At 34.8% G+C, this 16,797-nt stretch overlaps 1 protein-coding gene across 1 annotated transcript in view; it reads left to right on the forward strand.

The window, feature by feature from the left end:
• Positions 1–10,133, forward strand: part of LOC110449529 (sodium/potassium/calcium exchanger 4-like) — a 118,705-nt gene extending 108,572 nt beyond the window's left edge. The window contains exons 13-18 of the mRNA XM_021496465.1: positions 2,480–2,570; positions 3,761–3,839; positions 4,854–4,968; positions 5,494–5,606; positions 6,600–6,665; positions 7,314–10,133. Of these exons, the coding sequence (XP_021352140.1) occupies positions 2,480–2,570; positions 3,761–3,839; positions 4,854–4,968; positions 5,494–5,606; positions 6,600–6,665; positions 7,314–7,457 (608 nt within the window). The 3' untranslated portion in view covers positions 7,458–10,133. The remainder of the gene's footprint in view (positions 1–2,479; positions 2,571–3,760; positions 3,840–4,853; positions 4,969–5,493; positions 5,607–6,599; positions 6,666–7,313) is intronic.
• The last annotated feature ends 6,664 nt before the right edge of the window (positions 10,134–16,797 follow it).

Here is a 16,797-nt window from a genome sequence, read left to right on the forward strand (position 1 = left end):
TATATGTAGACGATATACCCAGCATAGGTAGATATACGTAGAGGATACCCAGCACAGGTAGATATATGTAGACGGTACCCAGCATAGGTAGATATATGTAGAGATAGGTAGATATACGTAGACAGTACCCAGCAAAGGTAGATATATGTAGAGGATACCCAACATAGGTAGATATACGTAGACGGTACTCAGCATAGGTAGATATATGTAGACGATACCCAGCATAGGTAGATATACGTAGATGATACCCAGCATAGGTAGATATATGTAGAGGTTACCCAGCATAGGTAGATATACGTAGACAGTACCCAGCATAGGTAGATATATGTAGAGGATACCCAACATAGGTAGATATACGTAGAGATATACGTAGATGATACCCAGCATAATCAGCATATGTAGATATATGTAGACGATAACCAGCATAGGTAGATATATGTAGATGATACCCAGCATAGGTAGATGTATGTAGACGATATAATCAGCATAGGTAGTTATATGTAGAAGATAACCAGCATAGGAAGATATACGTAGACGGTACCCAGAATAGGTAGAGATACGTAGAGGTTACCCAGTAAAGGTAGATATATGTAGACGATATAATCAGCCTAGGTAGATATATGTAGACGATACCCAGCGTAGGTAGAGATATGTAGAGGATACCCAGCATAGGTAGATATACGTAGACGGTACTCAGCATAGGTAGATATATGTAGACGATATAATCAGCCTAGGTAGATATATGTAGACGATACCCAACATAGGCAGATATACGTAGACGATACCCAACATAGGTAGATATACGTAGAGATATACGTAGATGATACCCAGCATAATCAGCATATGTAGATATATGTAGACGATATAATCAGCCTAGGTAGATATATGTAGACGATACCCAGCACAGGTAGATATATGTAGACGATATAAGCAGCATAGGTAGATAATTGTAGACGATACCCAGCATAGGTAGAGATATGTAGAGGATAACCAGCATAGGTAGATATATGTAGAGATAGGTAGATATACGTAGACAGTACCCAGCAAAGGTAGATATATGTAGAGGATACCCAGCACACGTAGATATATGTAGAAGATACCCAGCATAGGTAGATATACGTAGATTATACCCAGCATAGGTAGATATATGTAGATGATACCCAGCGAAGGAAGAGATATGTAGAGGATAACCAGCATAGGGAGATATATGTAGACGGTCCCCAGCATAGGTAGATATATGTAGACGGTAACCAGCATATGTAGATATACGTAGAGGATCCCCAGCATAAGTAGATATATGTAGAGGATACACAGCACACGTAGATATATGTAGACGATACCCAGCATAGGTAGAAATACGTAGACGGTACCCAGCATAGGAAGATATACGTAGATGATACCCAGAATAGGTAGATATATGTAGAGGTTACACAGCATAGGTAGATATACGTAGACACGATACCCAGCATAGGTAGATATACATAGACGATACCAAACATAGGTAGATATAAGTAGACGATACCCAACATAGGTAGATATACGTAGAGATATACGTAGATGATACCCAGCATAATCAGCATATGTAGATATATGTAGACGATAACCAGCATAGGAAGATATACGTAGACGGTACCCATCATAGGTAGATATACGTAGACGGTACTCAGCATAGGTAGATATACGTAGATGATACCCAGAATAGGTAGATATATGTAGAGGATAACCAGCATAGGTAGATATACGTAGATATATGTAGACGATATAATCAGCTTAGGTAGATATATGTAGACGATAACCAGCATAGGTAGATATATGTAGACGAGATATATGTAGACGATACCCAGCATAGGTAGAAATACGTAGACGGTACCCAGCATAGGAAGATATACGTAGACGGTACCCAGAATAGGTAGAGATACGTAGAGGTTACCCAGTAAAGGTAGATATATGTAGACGATATAATCAGCCTAGGTAGATATATGTAGACGATACCCAACATAGGTAGATATACGTAGACGATACCAAACATAGGTAGATATATGTAGACGATACCCAACATAGGTAGATATACGTAGACGATACCCAACATAGGTAGATATACGTAGACGATAAGTCACACTTACACGAGCGGATTCAGACCTGAAAGGATGGAACGTACTGATTGCCATACTCAAACAACATTTCCGACCTATGTTTTAATGTCACAATCAAAATGACGTCTTGGTTGCAACGTCAAATTATAAAAATAATTACCTCTTGTGGTAAAACAAAACATCTAAAAAATGCCCAATAACCCTCATGACTTTATTATGATCAACATTCCAATTCTTTAAAGTCGTCTTCCTGGCTGCAATACCGTAGCAAACAACAATCAAAATAAGTAAAGCATGATCTGTCAGCATGCCTTTTTTAATTGGTTTTTGTTTCCGAAGCATAGTTTAAAGGACATAAAAAGTACAACTTTTTTCTATAATTGCAGAGGAAGGTGTTTGGAAATTCGCAAAATGGGCAATGCAATACCCACTTCGCTGTATGCTGTATTATACTGTACCCGATTGCCGTAAGGAAAGGTAAGCAACGTGTACCGTAGTTTTCAGGAGACCAGAATAGTACATCGAACTCAAACAGGCTGACTGGTTTTATATACTTTACATAAATACCGAAGCCAAAATTGGCAAGAAATCCAATGGGATATATTTCTAGTCACTCTGTGGAGCATGGGACCGCCAGATTATTGAGCTGTGCATTGTTTTGTTATTTTGTACAGTTGTTTCATGAGCATGTCTGTCGTATATGTATGTGTTTGTTGTAAATCGGACTACTAATTCATATGTTTATACTGTGGTTGTTTTAAATCGGCTCAAGGGATCACGTGTCTATCAATTTGTTGTTGATAGTTCACATGTCACGTGGTACCACTGGTTCATGTGTCTATTACATTTGTTATAAATAGGAAAACTGGTTCACGTTTTGATGCATTTGTTGGCGATGGGACCACTAGTTCACGTGTCTGTTACATTTGTTGTAGATGGGACCATTAGTTTACGTGTCTGTTACATTTGTTGTAGATGGGACCATTAGTTCACGTGTCTGTTACATTTGTTGTAGATGGGAGCACTAGTTCATGTGTCTGTTACATTTGTTGTAGATGGGACCATTAGTTCACGTGTCTGTTACATTTGTTGTAGATGGGACCACTAGTTCACGTGTCTGTTACATTTGTTGTATATGTGACCACTATTTCACGTGTCTGTTACATTTGTTGTTGATGGGACCACTAGTTCACGTGTCTGTTACATTTGTTGTAGATGGGACCACTAGTTCATGTGTCTGTTACATTTGTTGTAGATGGAACCACTAGTTCACGTGTCTGTTACATTTGTTGTGGATGGGACCACTAGGTCACGTGTCTTTTGCATTTGTTGTAGATGGAACCACTCGATCACGTGTCTGTTACATTTGTTATAAATGGGACCACTCGGTCACATGTCTGTTACATTTGTTATAAATGGGACCATTAGTTCACGTGTCTGTTACATTTGTTGTAGATGTGACCACTAGTTCACGTGTCTGTTACATTTGTTGTATATGTGACCACTATTTCACGTGTCTGTTACATTTGTTGTAGATGGGACCACTAGTTCACGTGTCTGTTACATTTGTTGTAGATGGGACCACTAGGTCACGTGTCTTTTACACACATATATACATTTGTTGTAGATTGAACCACTAGGTCACGTGTCTGTTACATTTGTTGTAGATGGGACCGCTGGTTTATGGCTACGTTTGTCATGTCAATAGTATGGATTGCCCTCTTCTCCTACATAATGGTGTGGATGGTAAGCTGTTTAACTACAAATCAAGTAGCCCCAACATATCTATTCACAGGTTTTATCAAAATAAATACCAAATACCAATATAAAGCTGTGACCGTTCTTTGTGAAAATCATAGTATGAATGTTTTCTTTGATCATCTACAAAATACGTTGATAGAAGTAGCAGAGGTAAACCCAATAGAGATCGTATTTCAACAATATTATTTAAAGTTTTTGAGATTGGGTGATGATAAAGTATCAAAGAACGAGTATTCTGAACGGAAACCATTCTGTGAGTTTAATTTTATTGAAACTTCACTTTCTGTGGTGACGGCAGAATTTAGATAATAAGTTTTTGTGATACTGCGCAAAATATTTGATCAGTTTTAATTTTGCCTGAATTATTTTGTTTATCACCAAAAACGGCCAAAATATCGTAGAAAACACAAACTAAATGAGTGTTGTCCCGGAGGATGATTTATGTGACAAGGGAGGTTACTCTAATACTTTTAGAACAGTTATCATACCTTCTTCATTTTGTCAGATAATATTAAAACTTACCCCAAAAATTAAAAGACATTAGTTAGTAAAATATTCTGAGGTTCTTATTTACGGCTTTATCAAAATTTGGTCGTCACAAAGCGGTTCACATATTATTATCCGTTAATTGTCCGTTAAGCAACCACCAATATCTTTCTCAACTCTCTGGGGAATATATCATTCACCGTATACTAGCTAGCTGTATTCACCTGCTGTTTATATTTCTCTAACTCAGTTGTTTTTATTAAGAATCTCATATTTTTAGGAGCTTAACAAAAAAAGGAACGTATTACCGAAAATGATAAGACATTTTTAGATTTATCAAATCAATGCTATCTCTGAGTTGCTACTTTGATTATTTAAATGTCATGCTTCAGTGGATCATTCATACAAAGTGTTTGAGGACGCTAATTTGGTTTAGTTGTTCGACTATTGTATCATCTCAAAAGAGCGCATAAAGATTATTCATTGTCTGTTTACTTTAAATGCCACAAAAAGGTGACCATCATTGGGTACACTCTCAGTATCCCTGACAGTGTCATGGGCATCACATTCCTGGCGGCCGGTACCAGTATCCCTGACGCTATGGCGAGTGTGTACGTTGCTAAACAAGGTGAGCAATCATTAATGTTTTATTTATTGAGCTTAATTAACACATTGTAAAAAGTAAGAAAGAAATCCTTTGCCTCCCAGAGCTGCGGGTTTCTTCTCCCAAGTACAGTTGTCTAGTATCAATGTCGCCGTTGAGTCTTTATCTATTGATGAGTTCCAATCCTTTAAGTAGATCCACCATCTTGTGAGTCACGGTCGGGAATATAGCAGGTTTTTTTTTATCGCATTATATTCAGATAAAACTTTTACTGGTAGTCTATCTGTCATAATGTCACTACTGATATATTGAAGAGTTCCCATTTTCAAACTGGTAGTCTGCCTTAATGTCACTGTTTGATCAACTGAAAAGTTCCAATACTGAAACTGATAATGCCACTGACTTATTGTCATCTGCACTCACTCTTTTGGTTAATTCCCATTGTTTAACTGACGTAGATTTTTTATTTGAAATACATCGCGATTAATATTGGCTTGTTAAATTGGATGCACATATTACTGCTTTTTACTTTGGATATCCTTTTATCAGGAATGGGAGATATGGCGGTCTCCAACCTGTTTGGTAGCAACGTATTTGACATTTTGCTGGGACTGTCCTTGCCGTGGTTCCTAAAGACAGGTGTAGCATATGCCGGAACTACGGTAAGTATTGCTACATAGCTCCAGATCTACATAAAGAACATCATGGATATATAAGCCCTATGGGAATAGAAAGATCTACATTAGGGATATATTAGCTCTATGAACAAATCTGCATACAATATATCTAACCTCTATGGGAAGATCAATATTAAGGATGTGTAAGCTCTATATGGAGATCTACATTTAGAATATCTTCAATCACGATTTGTAGTTATTATATTATCCTTGCATATCTGGGCATGACAAAGTATTTTTCTCTCATTTCTCTGGACAGAATAAGTTCAGAAATCATGAAACGGCTTTTGACTGTTTTCACAAAGTTAGGATTTTCCTCGAGCTTTTGGATAAAAACTCACTGCAAAGTGAGAATAAGCAGTGCCTTATTTCCTTCGCATCTTTCTTATTTATTCTAGTTTTAATATCTATTAGATTACAATTTCATAACGTTTGCAGTTTCTGCATCGCAACATCGGAATTTTCCGAAACTCCGTAACGACATTTTCTTTTTTTTCCATTTTAAGGTCACGTTCGTGAAATGGGATGCACGTTAAAATAGCACAGGGATGAAAAAAAACGCTATCTTAAAAAACTAATGTATAATGCTTTGCGTTTGATAGACCCCATTAGTCCTATCCTTAATGAGACACATTCAAATATATTTGCAGGAATCTTCAGTATTGAATAAGATAATCGAGGAGTATACACTTTTTCGCTTTTCGTAAATATTAAGCACGCTATCTACGGGTTATAGGTATGGATCGGCAATTACATTGCACACCTGCCGTTGAATTGACTAACAGATTACCAGCAATTGAAAAAAACAACTGGCGAAGGCATTCAAAACGGAACGTAACGTAACGTTACAAGAAAATATGTTTCTGGTAATGCTGCCCTCTGATTATTCAATTAGGTAAAAATAAAAAGGTTTTATTGTTACTAATAATATTTTATATTAAAATGCAAAAATAATCAAATATCTTTCTATCATTTCAGGTCCATATAAACAGTAATGGGATGCTTTACTCCATATTCCTTTTATTTCTCACAGTTTTAGTGACAGTAAGTATATCTTATTTTTATTATTATTCATAGTTGATCTATTGTATTTTTTTTATTTTTTCTCATTATGGCCATCATATGAAATATACGTTTATAATCGCAACATAATTATGTATAACACAACAAATAGATATATAATATTAAAACTGAAGGAATTTATGAGAAATGTATCCGTGCAAAATATGGAAAAAGTGGATACATTGCTAAGGAACGAATTCAAGGACAAGCATTGCATTTTGTAGTCTCTTCCCACAGTGACCGTTTTTAGGAAGAGAGTGTAAGGAAGATCAACTAGTGATAATTGCTTGTGTTAAGGCTAACGGGAGATAACTGCAATTGAGCTTGTGTCAATTTTGCATTCCAGCTATAGTAATCCAAAGTAGCATAATAAACTTGATAGCTAATCCTTTTATTTATACGTCTTATTTGTTTGTATTGTTTACCTATCGCAACAACCCAAGAATGTACATAATATAATTGTGTATATAGCGCAAACATTTATATTGCCGACCGAAAACAACAACTTCGTTCCTAGAACAACCTTTGGTACAGAGTTATGCTACTGATACACTGTCATTCACTTAATAGATTGTTTTCAAACATTAGCTTAATAAGGGAGTACTCAATGATGTTGTGTGTGTTTTGCAGATTGGGGTCCTAAAGTACACCGGATGGAGGCTGAACCGCTTCGTGGGAATAATATGCCTTATTGTATATGCTATATATGTATTATTCTCTGTGATGATCGAGTGCAATGTGTTCGGGTTTGTCAATCCCCCTATGTGTGTATGATGTGAATAACTTAGGTTTCATGTAATGGCCATAGCAGCCCGACCAGACGCATGCTGTAATGGTTCGGATCACCCCACAGAATGTCGTAGATGAGGTCATCGGGTCTTGGAATCATACCCGATAGAGATGTAAACGGTTATACATGAATGTACTTGATTGAAATCCGTTTTGTGAGATGTATAATCATGAAATAAAGAATAAAAGTGTGCAGAATTGCATGCGTATGTTTGCCAAAACGAATGTAGAGATGCATGGATGATGGGTTTCCAGTGAAACGGGTGTTTAGTTTTGCACTAGATACATGTATAAAAGCAAAGTTAGCCTGCTGGCACATGTGCCATTGCTCAACTCTTTTTGACTCTCTTTTTTATTCTTTAAATAAGTTTGTCAGACATTTGTACTTTTATTTCATTTCACTACGTTTAACTTGTTCGTTATATGTTTGTTCGTTTAACACATGACAAAAACCATGTTATAAAAATTATGTCTTATATGAAAGATATTTATGTATATTCTATATATCTCATCTAGACAAAGGAATTCATTTTAAAGTAATCATTTCATGCTCAATGACAGGAGGTTGACTACACTACATCTTTGTATCTACTGTAATTTTGAAATTGTACAGGGTAAGCTTCATACCATCGCTATAATGCATGGGCGAACATTTGACAGTTTAGGTATCCAATGTTTTACGTTGTCATACGTCTCGCCTAAATCTACTATAACCTCAGAGCTACATTGATCCTAAAGCTACTACGATCATAAAGCTGTTTAGATCTTAAAGATGCTATGATCTTTGTTTGGTTATGTCATCATGTTTGTCTCCCTTAGATCAGTATTTCTTATTCGGATGATGATTTAATAAAATACTATATAACACTATATACAGATATTTATAACTGTATGGTCTTTGTATATCATCGACCACATACATATTTTTGTGTTTATTATGATATGACAAACGCTACTTTATGTATTTGCCTTTCATATAAAAATGCCTAATATTGAAATCGGAAAAAGTAAGAGTGTCGCTCAGAAGGACCGTTCGGAATAAATTAATTGTGTCTATGTTTTATGTCAACACTAACAATAATCCGTAGCTATACTGTTTTGTGTAAGTAATAACACAAGTATCTGTAGTTTGTATGTAACATATGCAAGTTCTATTTCTATTTCTATTTCTCTAGAAATTTTCTTTTCGCCAATTCGAATTTCAATTGAGGAATTTAACACGACTTCAGGAAATAACAATTTGCGACGAATGATATCATACGTAGCTTAAACACATCAACAATACATTGCGTGTATGCTTTTTAAATTGGCATGTGTTTTATTAACAGAAATTTGTGTGTCATTGATAAAAGCAGTGCTTTATTAACACTAGTATGTATATATCTTTGATATATACTAATATTTGAATTCAGTAATAAAATGTTTCATTCCAGGTAATTAAGCAAGCTTATTGAAGGATAAAATATGTACTAATTTAATAACATCAAACTTATAACTGTTATAACTATAGTGTTGACTCAAGTTCTAACATATTTGCATTTGTTAGTTTTGGATGTTTTAGAATTATTTCCATTTGTGTAAACCTATATCAGGATTTCCCTAAGCATGAACTAGACGGTAGTATCACACACTTGAAACAAACCAATGTCACTGTACCGTACACCGCATAGAACTACAGTCTAATTGGCCTGTCTCGTAGCATCTGGTTTTGACGATTACTCATGAATATTCTATTTGTCTTTTAATATCAATCTGATACTCCGATTTAATTTATAATTCAATTTATCGACATTGTATTACTGTTGTCGGGTATTGTCGGGAAATTTAATTTAAATCCAATACAAAATATATACATACAACAGGTAAAAATACAACGTTTATTTAAAAGGACATCTGAACGAGACATGCTTAGAAGACGTTAAAGAAAAATGCACTTCTAAAGGAATACGATTGTTTCCTAAAACGAGAGTAATGAGATAGAGACAGTAATTATTTTTTCTTTCATATATAATCGAATAATCGCCGAAAAGCAAGCCCACAAAACAGGCTAGATAAACAAAAGTATACAGGTACTAGTCCAGAACAGGGGCATTTTGTTTTATTTCCTATGTGGCAAATTCACTACAAATTTAACACGCATTTGTATAGTTGCAATTATGGTAACATTAGGAAATATATTTGAATGTGTACGAACATTGGTAATTTATCTGCATCTATACCTCTATACTACTATTGCTATGCGGTCTATGACTTTTTACTGTAGAATTGATTATAATATTTCTCTGGTCCTTACATATTATCGTAGTATTTTGTAGAATACATTTGGGACAATATTTCCGGTTCTTCCTTACCGCTACAATCCACATAAGTTTTCCATATATTATAGACACACATTGCCTGAATATATTTGTTAAGATGTTATTATCATTGGTAGATGAGACTTTGCTGACTGTTATAAAATGATTCAAATTGAAAGTAGAAACTGAAGTACATTAAATAATATAACGTCAACACGAGATCACGTTGAGTTATTTTTCACTTGAATCTCTCATGCTGTGTTTGATTTGTCCCCATTTCTACGTCTTATAAGGGTTCTGTTTTTGCTACTTTAACATTTTATTTGTCTATTGTTTAAAAAAGAAAGAAATAGAAGGAAATAAATCTTTGACGCAAATCTGCACAACATCAATTTAAATTTTCATTTATTATTTTAACGATAACATCATCACACAGATTGCAATAAAACCTTTGATCACCCCTCTCACGGTCGGCGACTGCTGGTATTACACCAGGAAGAATCTGATCAGTTGAAAGGTTAGATACATTCGGATCATATGGTATTAATTGAATTATTATCAAGTATTCCATATGTGGTGTAAATTCAATACTCATTTGATCATTAATTATTTGAGGTACACAATTATGTTTTATATACTTTAAATGTATTTTGTTTTACAAAAAACTGTGTATTCACCATTTCCGCTCATAACCGTTGCTTATACTGATCGATAGGAGGCTGCCACCCAAGTTGACATGACCTAACTGTTACTGATGTTGTAGACGCTACCTAAATTGAGTTTGTAGGCGAAATGAATTGTCATATGTCATGAAATTCGATTTAAAGGAACTTACTCCTGCATTTTTAGAGGAATATTGATATCCTTCACATTGTGTAAATTATCGGTACTATATATATCCTTGATTACATATTCTAGAGTATGTGTGTATAACCATCTGAAAGTGATTAATAATGTCAGGAATACACAGCCAATAAGAGTTCTTGAATTTTTACTAATTCAATTGGTAACACTGATACTTATTTACATACGCTTTTAACAGTCTACATAACATGGATTCAAGTCTTCATATCACTGATAACAGACAACATATCACTGTTAACGGTATCCGTAATACCAAACCTTATCTACATAACACTGATACTAGTCAGCATAATACTGATACTTATCTACATAACACTGATACTTATCTACATATCATTGATACTTATCTACATAACACTGATACTTATCTACGTAACACTGATACTAGTCAACATAATACTGATACTTATCTACATAACATTGATACTTATCTACATACCAATGATAATTATCTACATAACACTGATACTTATCTAAATATCATTGATATTCATCTACATAACACTGATACTTATATACGTAACACTGATACTTATCTATATGACACTGATACTTATCTACATAACACTGATACCTATCTAAATATCATTGATATTCATCTACATAACACTGATACTTATCTTCGTAACACTGATACTTATCTACATGACACTGATACTTATCTACATAACACTGATACTTATCTACATAACACTGATACTTATCTACATAATACTGATACTTATATACGTAACACTGATACTTATCTACATGACACTGATACTTATCTACATAAGACTGATACTTATCTAAAAATCATTGATATTCATCTACATAACACTGATACTTATATACACAACACTGATACTTATCTACGTAACACTGATACTTATCTACATGACACTGATACTTATCTACATAACATTGCTACTTATCTAAATATCAATGATATTCATCTACATAACACTGATACTTATCTACATAACACTGATACCTATCTTCGTCACATTGATACTTATCTGCATATCCCTGATACTTATCTACGTTACATTGATATTTATCTACATAAAATTGCTACTTATTTACATATCATTGATATTCATCTACATAACACTGATACTTATCTACACATCATCGATACTTATCTACGTCACTTTGATATTTGTCTATATAACATTGATACTTATCTACATATCATTGATATTGCTCTACCTAACATTGATTCTTATCTACATAACATTGATACTTTTCCACATACAAACAGGAAAAACAATTCCGACGCAATAGGAAATCAAGGGAAACTTTTAAACTACCTACTTAAAATGTATATGACGAACTACCAGAAAACACATACAGCTATCGTTCTCCAGAAGAGAATTAGTCGTCTTCTTTTGTTGCATTATTAAAAACGATAAATATGAAACATATAAAGAATGCTCTAGTGTATTCAAGAGTTCTTCGAAATTCACATTCCATTAACTCAACATATGGATTATTCAGTATCACAATACAACTTTAAGTCTGATTTGATAGTACTATTTCTTAGTAAAGTTAGAAGTAAGACAATGTAATGTATGAACCAGTGATAAAACATTGTTGATGAGAAGTCATGAGAATATATATAATTCTTTCTTTTTTTTGCTTAACATTTTCTTCGTGTTGGTAGGTATGGATTAGGAAAAGTTCTCGTTACACAACCAATAACAGTTTCTATGTGACGTTTCGATGACCAGTACGGTATGTAGTCTGTCACCTTCACCAGACAAATGACCAGTGAAGCGTATGCACACAAAGGTGAAAAATGTGTACGAGTTGTCCACAAATCGATGTCGATCCGGCTACGCTGTCAGCGTATGTACAATAGTTGTTATACTCTGCCGCTTGAAAAGATTGCTCTCTCTGTCAAATACTTAGTGAATTTCCTCCCTTCTTGAGTTTCCGTATCTTTCCGGTGTTCACCAAGGTGGACCGAAAATCGCCTTCCAGGTTCTCAAAAATACGATGCGTCACAGTTTTTGTATCCGATTTTGCGTACGCATTCTGCAACGTTTTCTTTAGGTGTTTTATCCTTAAGATGCGCTAGGATATTCGAAGTGTCTTGTGGGGCTTCATGGCTGTTGTTACGCCCTGACAGCGATATATCCTCTGGATGGTTTCGGATATACCTTTTATATACGAAATGACCACTTGACCTAGTGTTTTGTTCTTATTAATAATTGCCCTTTTCTTGTTCTTCTCCTTTCGGGCCCATTCCGATAATGTACAGGTTCTCATTGCCCTAGCGATGTTATCCTGCTCTTGTATTTTATCCTGTTGTTCTGTGACTATCGTATCACATCTGTTGAGCAATGTGTGTACGACACCTAACTTCTGGTGCAAAGGATGGCAAGATTTAAAGCTCATGCATTGGGCCGTCTGGGTCTTTAATCTATAGACCAATACTTTCACGGTATCGTCTTCTTTCTTTACCAGTAGAGTGTCTAGGAAGGACATTACGCCGTTGGTGTCTTCCTCACATGTAAATTTGATGTTGCTAGTGGCATCTATGATATCAATATTGGTGGTCAAATCCTTCTGTAACCCCTTCTTGATTATCTCAAGTATGTCGTCAGAATATCGTTTCCATAAGCTAGGCTTTCTATAGTGACAGCGGCTATTGCTTTCTGCTCCAGATGTTCCATAAACAAATTGACCACAATGGGAGACACTGGTCTACTCATAGCAGTGTTGCTGATAGATGTTGTCTCGGAAACTAAAATATGTTGTTGTTAGCACAAATTCCAGCAAATCCATGGCGTCCTGAATTTGGAGGTTTGTGTTCTTGTGCCAGGAGCTGTCTTTTTATAAGCGTTTCCGATTGATTCTTAGTGCATCGTCACTAGGTGTGTTGGTAAAGAGAGAGACAATATCAAGAGAAATTAGTTCTTCGTCTTCCTGAATCATAACGGTAGACATAGCTTCCGCCAGATGTTTCGAGTTCTTGAAATGGTGTTCCGATTTACCCTCTAGCGGCCAAAGAATGTCTGCTAATGACCTGAAAACATTGTAACCAATTGACCCAGAGTAGTCCACAATAGGCCTAAGTTGGTTTCCCGCTTAGGAGTACGGTACATTCTAGGAGTGTGCTCTACTGTGGGATACAGTTATCTGTATTGGCATGCGGCAATCTTACTCTCTTGTTTGAATTTTGACAGGAAGGCTATGAGACGCCTTTTAAACGTTTTAGTTGGATTTCATATGTCTTGTTGTCCTGTAGTATTGTCATGACCTTGGCCTCATAATCGTCGGTGTCCATGACAACTGTTGCTTTCCCCTTGTCAGCTGATAATTTCATCATCGATTTGTCTGTGCCTAATGTGTGGAGTGCGATCCGTTCTTCTTTCGTCATATGACTTATTGGTAATTTCGTGGGTTTAAAAAAAAAAACGTCACCTGAGATCTCAGTTGATCAGCCTCAGCGTAGCTTAGTTTCTTACATACTTGTTTTGTGGCTATAACAAAATCATCAACTGGGATTTTATCTGGAACGATGGCATAGTTCATAACCTTAGCGAGTAACGTTTGCTCGCTTTATAATTCTGTGGCTTCTTCTCAGTTCCCCCACGTTTGAAAATAACATAGGAAGAAGAATGTGCTTGTGCTGCTTGTATGACATCTGATAAGATGAAATGTGTTATTTTAATTTGTAATGATTTTGAACTTTAAACATATTTTTAACAGTATGATATAAATAGTTATAAATTGAAACTTTTCTTTATTATTGTAACATTAAATAAGATGCCTAAATACCTAGTAAGGATGGTTATGTGTGACTAAGAGTGTGGTGTTTAACAGTTGATGATTAAACTTTAAAAAAAGAAATTCATCTACATACCTAGATGTTAGAAGCATATTATAACTATCATAAAAATCATTTAATATCTATAATCATCCAAGCCATCATTTCCATCCTGGTGGGTTAGAAGTGATCACGGCCTATGCTTATTACTGAGATAATTATGAGTTTTACTATTATGTAAGCACTCCTTGAGAACCGGACGGTGGGATTTATGGAGTACGCGAATGCAGCATCACATCTTTTACATCTGGGATAGATTACAACAGAAATGTGTGACGGGTTTTGTTTGTTGTTTTTTTTTTGCTTGACACATATTTTGTATTTCGGCATCATTTATTTGTCTTTAAATAATGAATAAAATTCCTACTGCCAATTGGAGGGTAAAACAATTCATAAATATCATTTAAAATTACGTTAGCTGTACTGTACACGTGAACAGGAATTTGATGACATAATTCCATACAAGATAAATCAATACGTTTGTTATCAAAATATCAATAAAATGTTCCATTGATTTGAAAAGTATCCATAACTTAATTAAGAAAAAATATCACATGCCTAAATGTAAATAAAAAAATGTGAATCTGAACGTGGATTCGAACTTGCACCGTTCACTTCTTCTGGTCAATAGTAAACCTCGTAACCCATCATACGATTTATTTTGGCATTTTACATCACGTAATCAAAAACGTGTTCAAAACTTGGTACTAGGATGAGAAAGTGATAAAAGGTTTTTTTAAGTCTGGGAAACCATTATTTTTTCCCTGTATTCATAAAAGCCAACTTTGGGAAATTCAGGCATGTATTTTTGCCATAGCTCTTTAGTATATATTTAAGCTTGTCTTGTATTTGGTGGCTTAAAGCGTGTAAAATAAATGAAATGTAATGTACAAGTATTGATATATTTTACTGTAAACACTTACTATTTATGTATTGTACATTATCAAATTTCTCAAAATTCTCATACGAGGACCAACTTTTGAATACATTTTTTTTGGTTCCGTGATGTAATATGCAAAAGTAAATCGTATGACGGGAAAGTGGTCCTCCTTCGGCTGTTTGGAAAAGTGCTCAAAATAGTGAAAAACATGGTTGATCCAGTTTCTTAAAATTGCGACAGGTGTTTCTTCGGTTAAAACAGATTGTATTTCCATATGAGTGACCGATGTTGCCGAACGTGCAACGCAGTTGACTTTTGACCAGAAGAAGTGAACGGTGCAAGTTCGAATCCACGTTCAGATTCAGACGCGTGTACAGTACAGCTACGCTTTGTAGATAACACGTCATTTTCAATGACATTTATGAATTGTTTTACCTTACAATTGGCACTGGTGATTTAATTTATTATTTAAACACAAACATATGATGCCGAAATACAAAATATGTGGGATTGTTGCATTATAATAAAAAAAAAGCAAAAATAAAGAATTGTATTATTGCAAATGTACACTACAGTGAGTCCGACAGTCAAGTGTCACACACTTTTTGTGTCATCTATCCCAGATGTAAGAGATGTGATTCTGCATTAGCGTACTCCATAAAGTCCATCGTCCTGCTCTGAAAGTGTGGTAAAACTCATCATTATCTTACTAATTAGCATAGGCCGTGATCACTTTTAGCTCACCAGGTTGAAATGATAGCTTGGATAATTATAGATAGTAAATGATTTTTATGATAGTTATAATATACTTTAACATCTAGGAATTTAAATGAATTTCTTTTTTATTAAGTTTAATTATCAACTGTTTAACACCACACTCTTAGTCACACCTAACCATTCTTACTAGGTAATTAGGTATCATATTAAATGTTACAATAATAAAGAAAAGTTTCATTTTATAACTATTTATATTATCATTTTAATAATAAGTTTAAAGTACAACATTTTTGATCATATGTCATATCAGCAGCACAAAGACTACAAAATGGATATATTAAATAATATATATATTAATTAGATATATGGGTCAAAGAAGTAATATAGACGGTAAAATCCCATATAACACTGGGTCCTAATGGAGATATGTCCGTAGGATACGAATTACTAAAAATATTATATGGGGCAAAGAAGTAATTCCAACAGTGTGGACAAGATTAGGTTGTCAAATGTTTGGAGTGATCCGCTCCTTTTTCGAGACACAGACACTCCTGTGTCTTGATAAAGGAGCGGATCACTCCAAAAACTTGACAACCTAAACTTGTCCACACTGTTGGACTTACTTATTTGCCCCATATAATATAATACCTGTTAACCACAGGTAAAAACACATGTAAATACAGGTAAATACTGCCAACACTACTCAAAAACAGTCTATAATCCTTCTAACAACATTATTCTTCCCATGTT

Source organism: Mizuhopecten yessoensis, unplaced genomic scaffold (assembly GCF_002113885.1).
Source record: "Mizuhopecten yessoensis strain PY_sf001 unplaced genomic scaffold, ASM211388v2 scaffold465, whole genome shotgun sequence".
NCBI classification, from domain to species: Eukaryota; Metazoa; Mollusca; class Bivalvia; order Pectinida; family Pectinidae; genus Mizuhopecten; species Mizuhopecten yessoensis.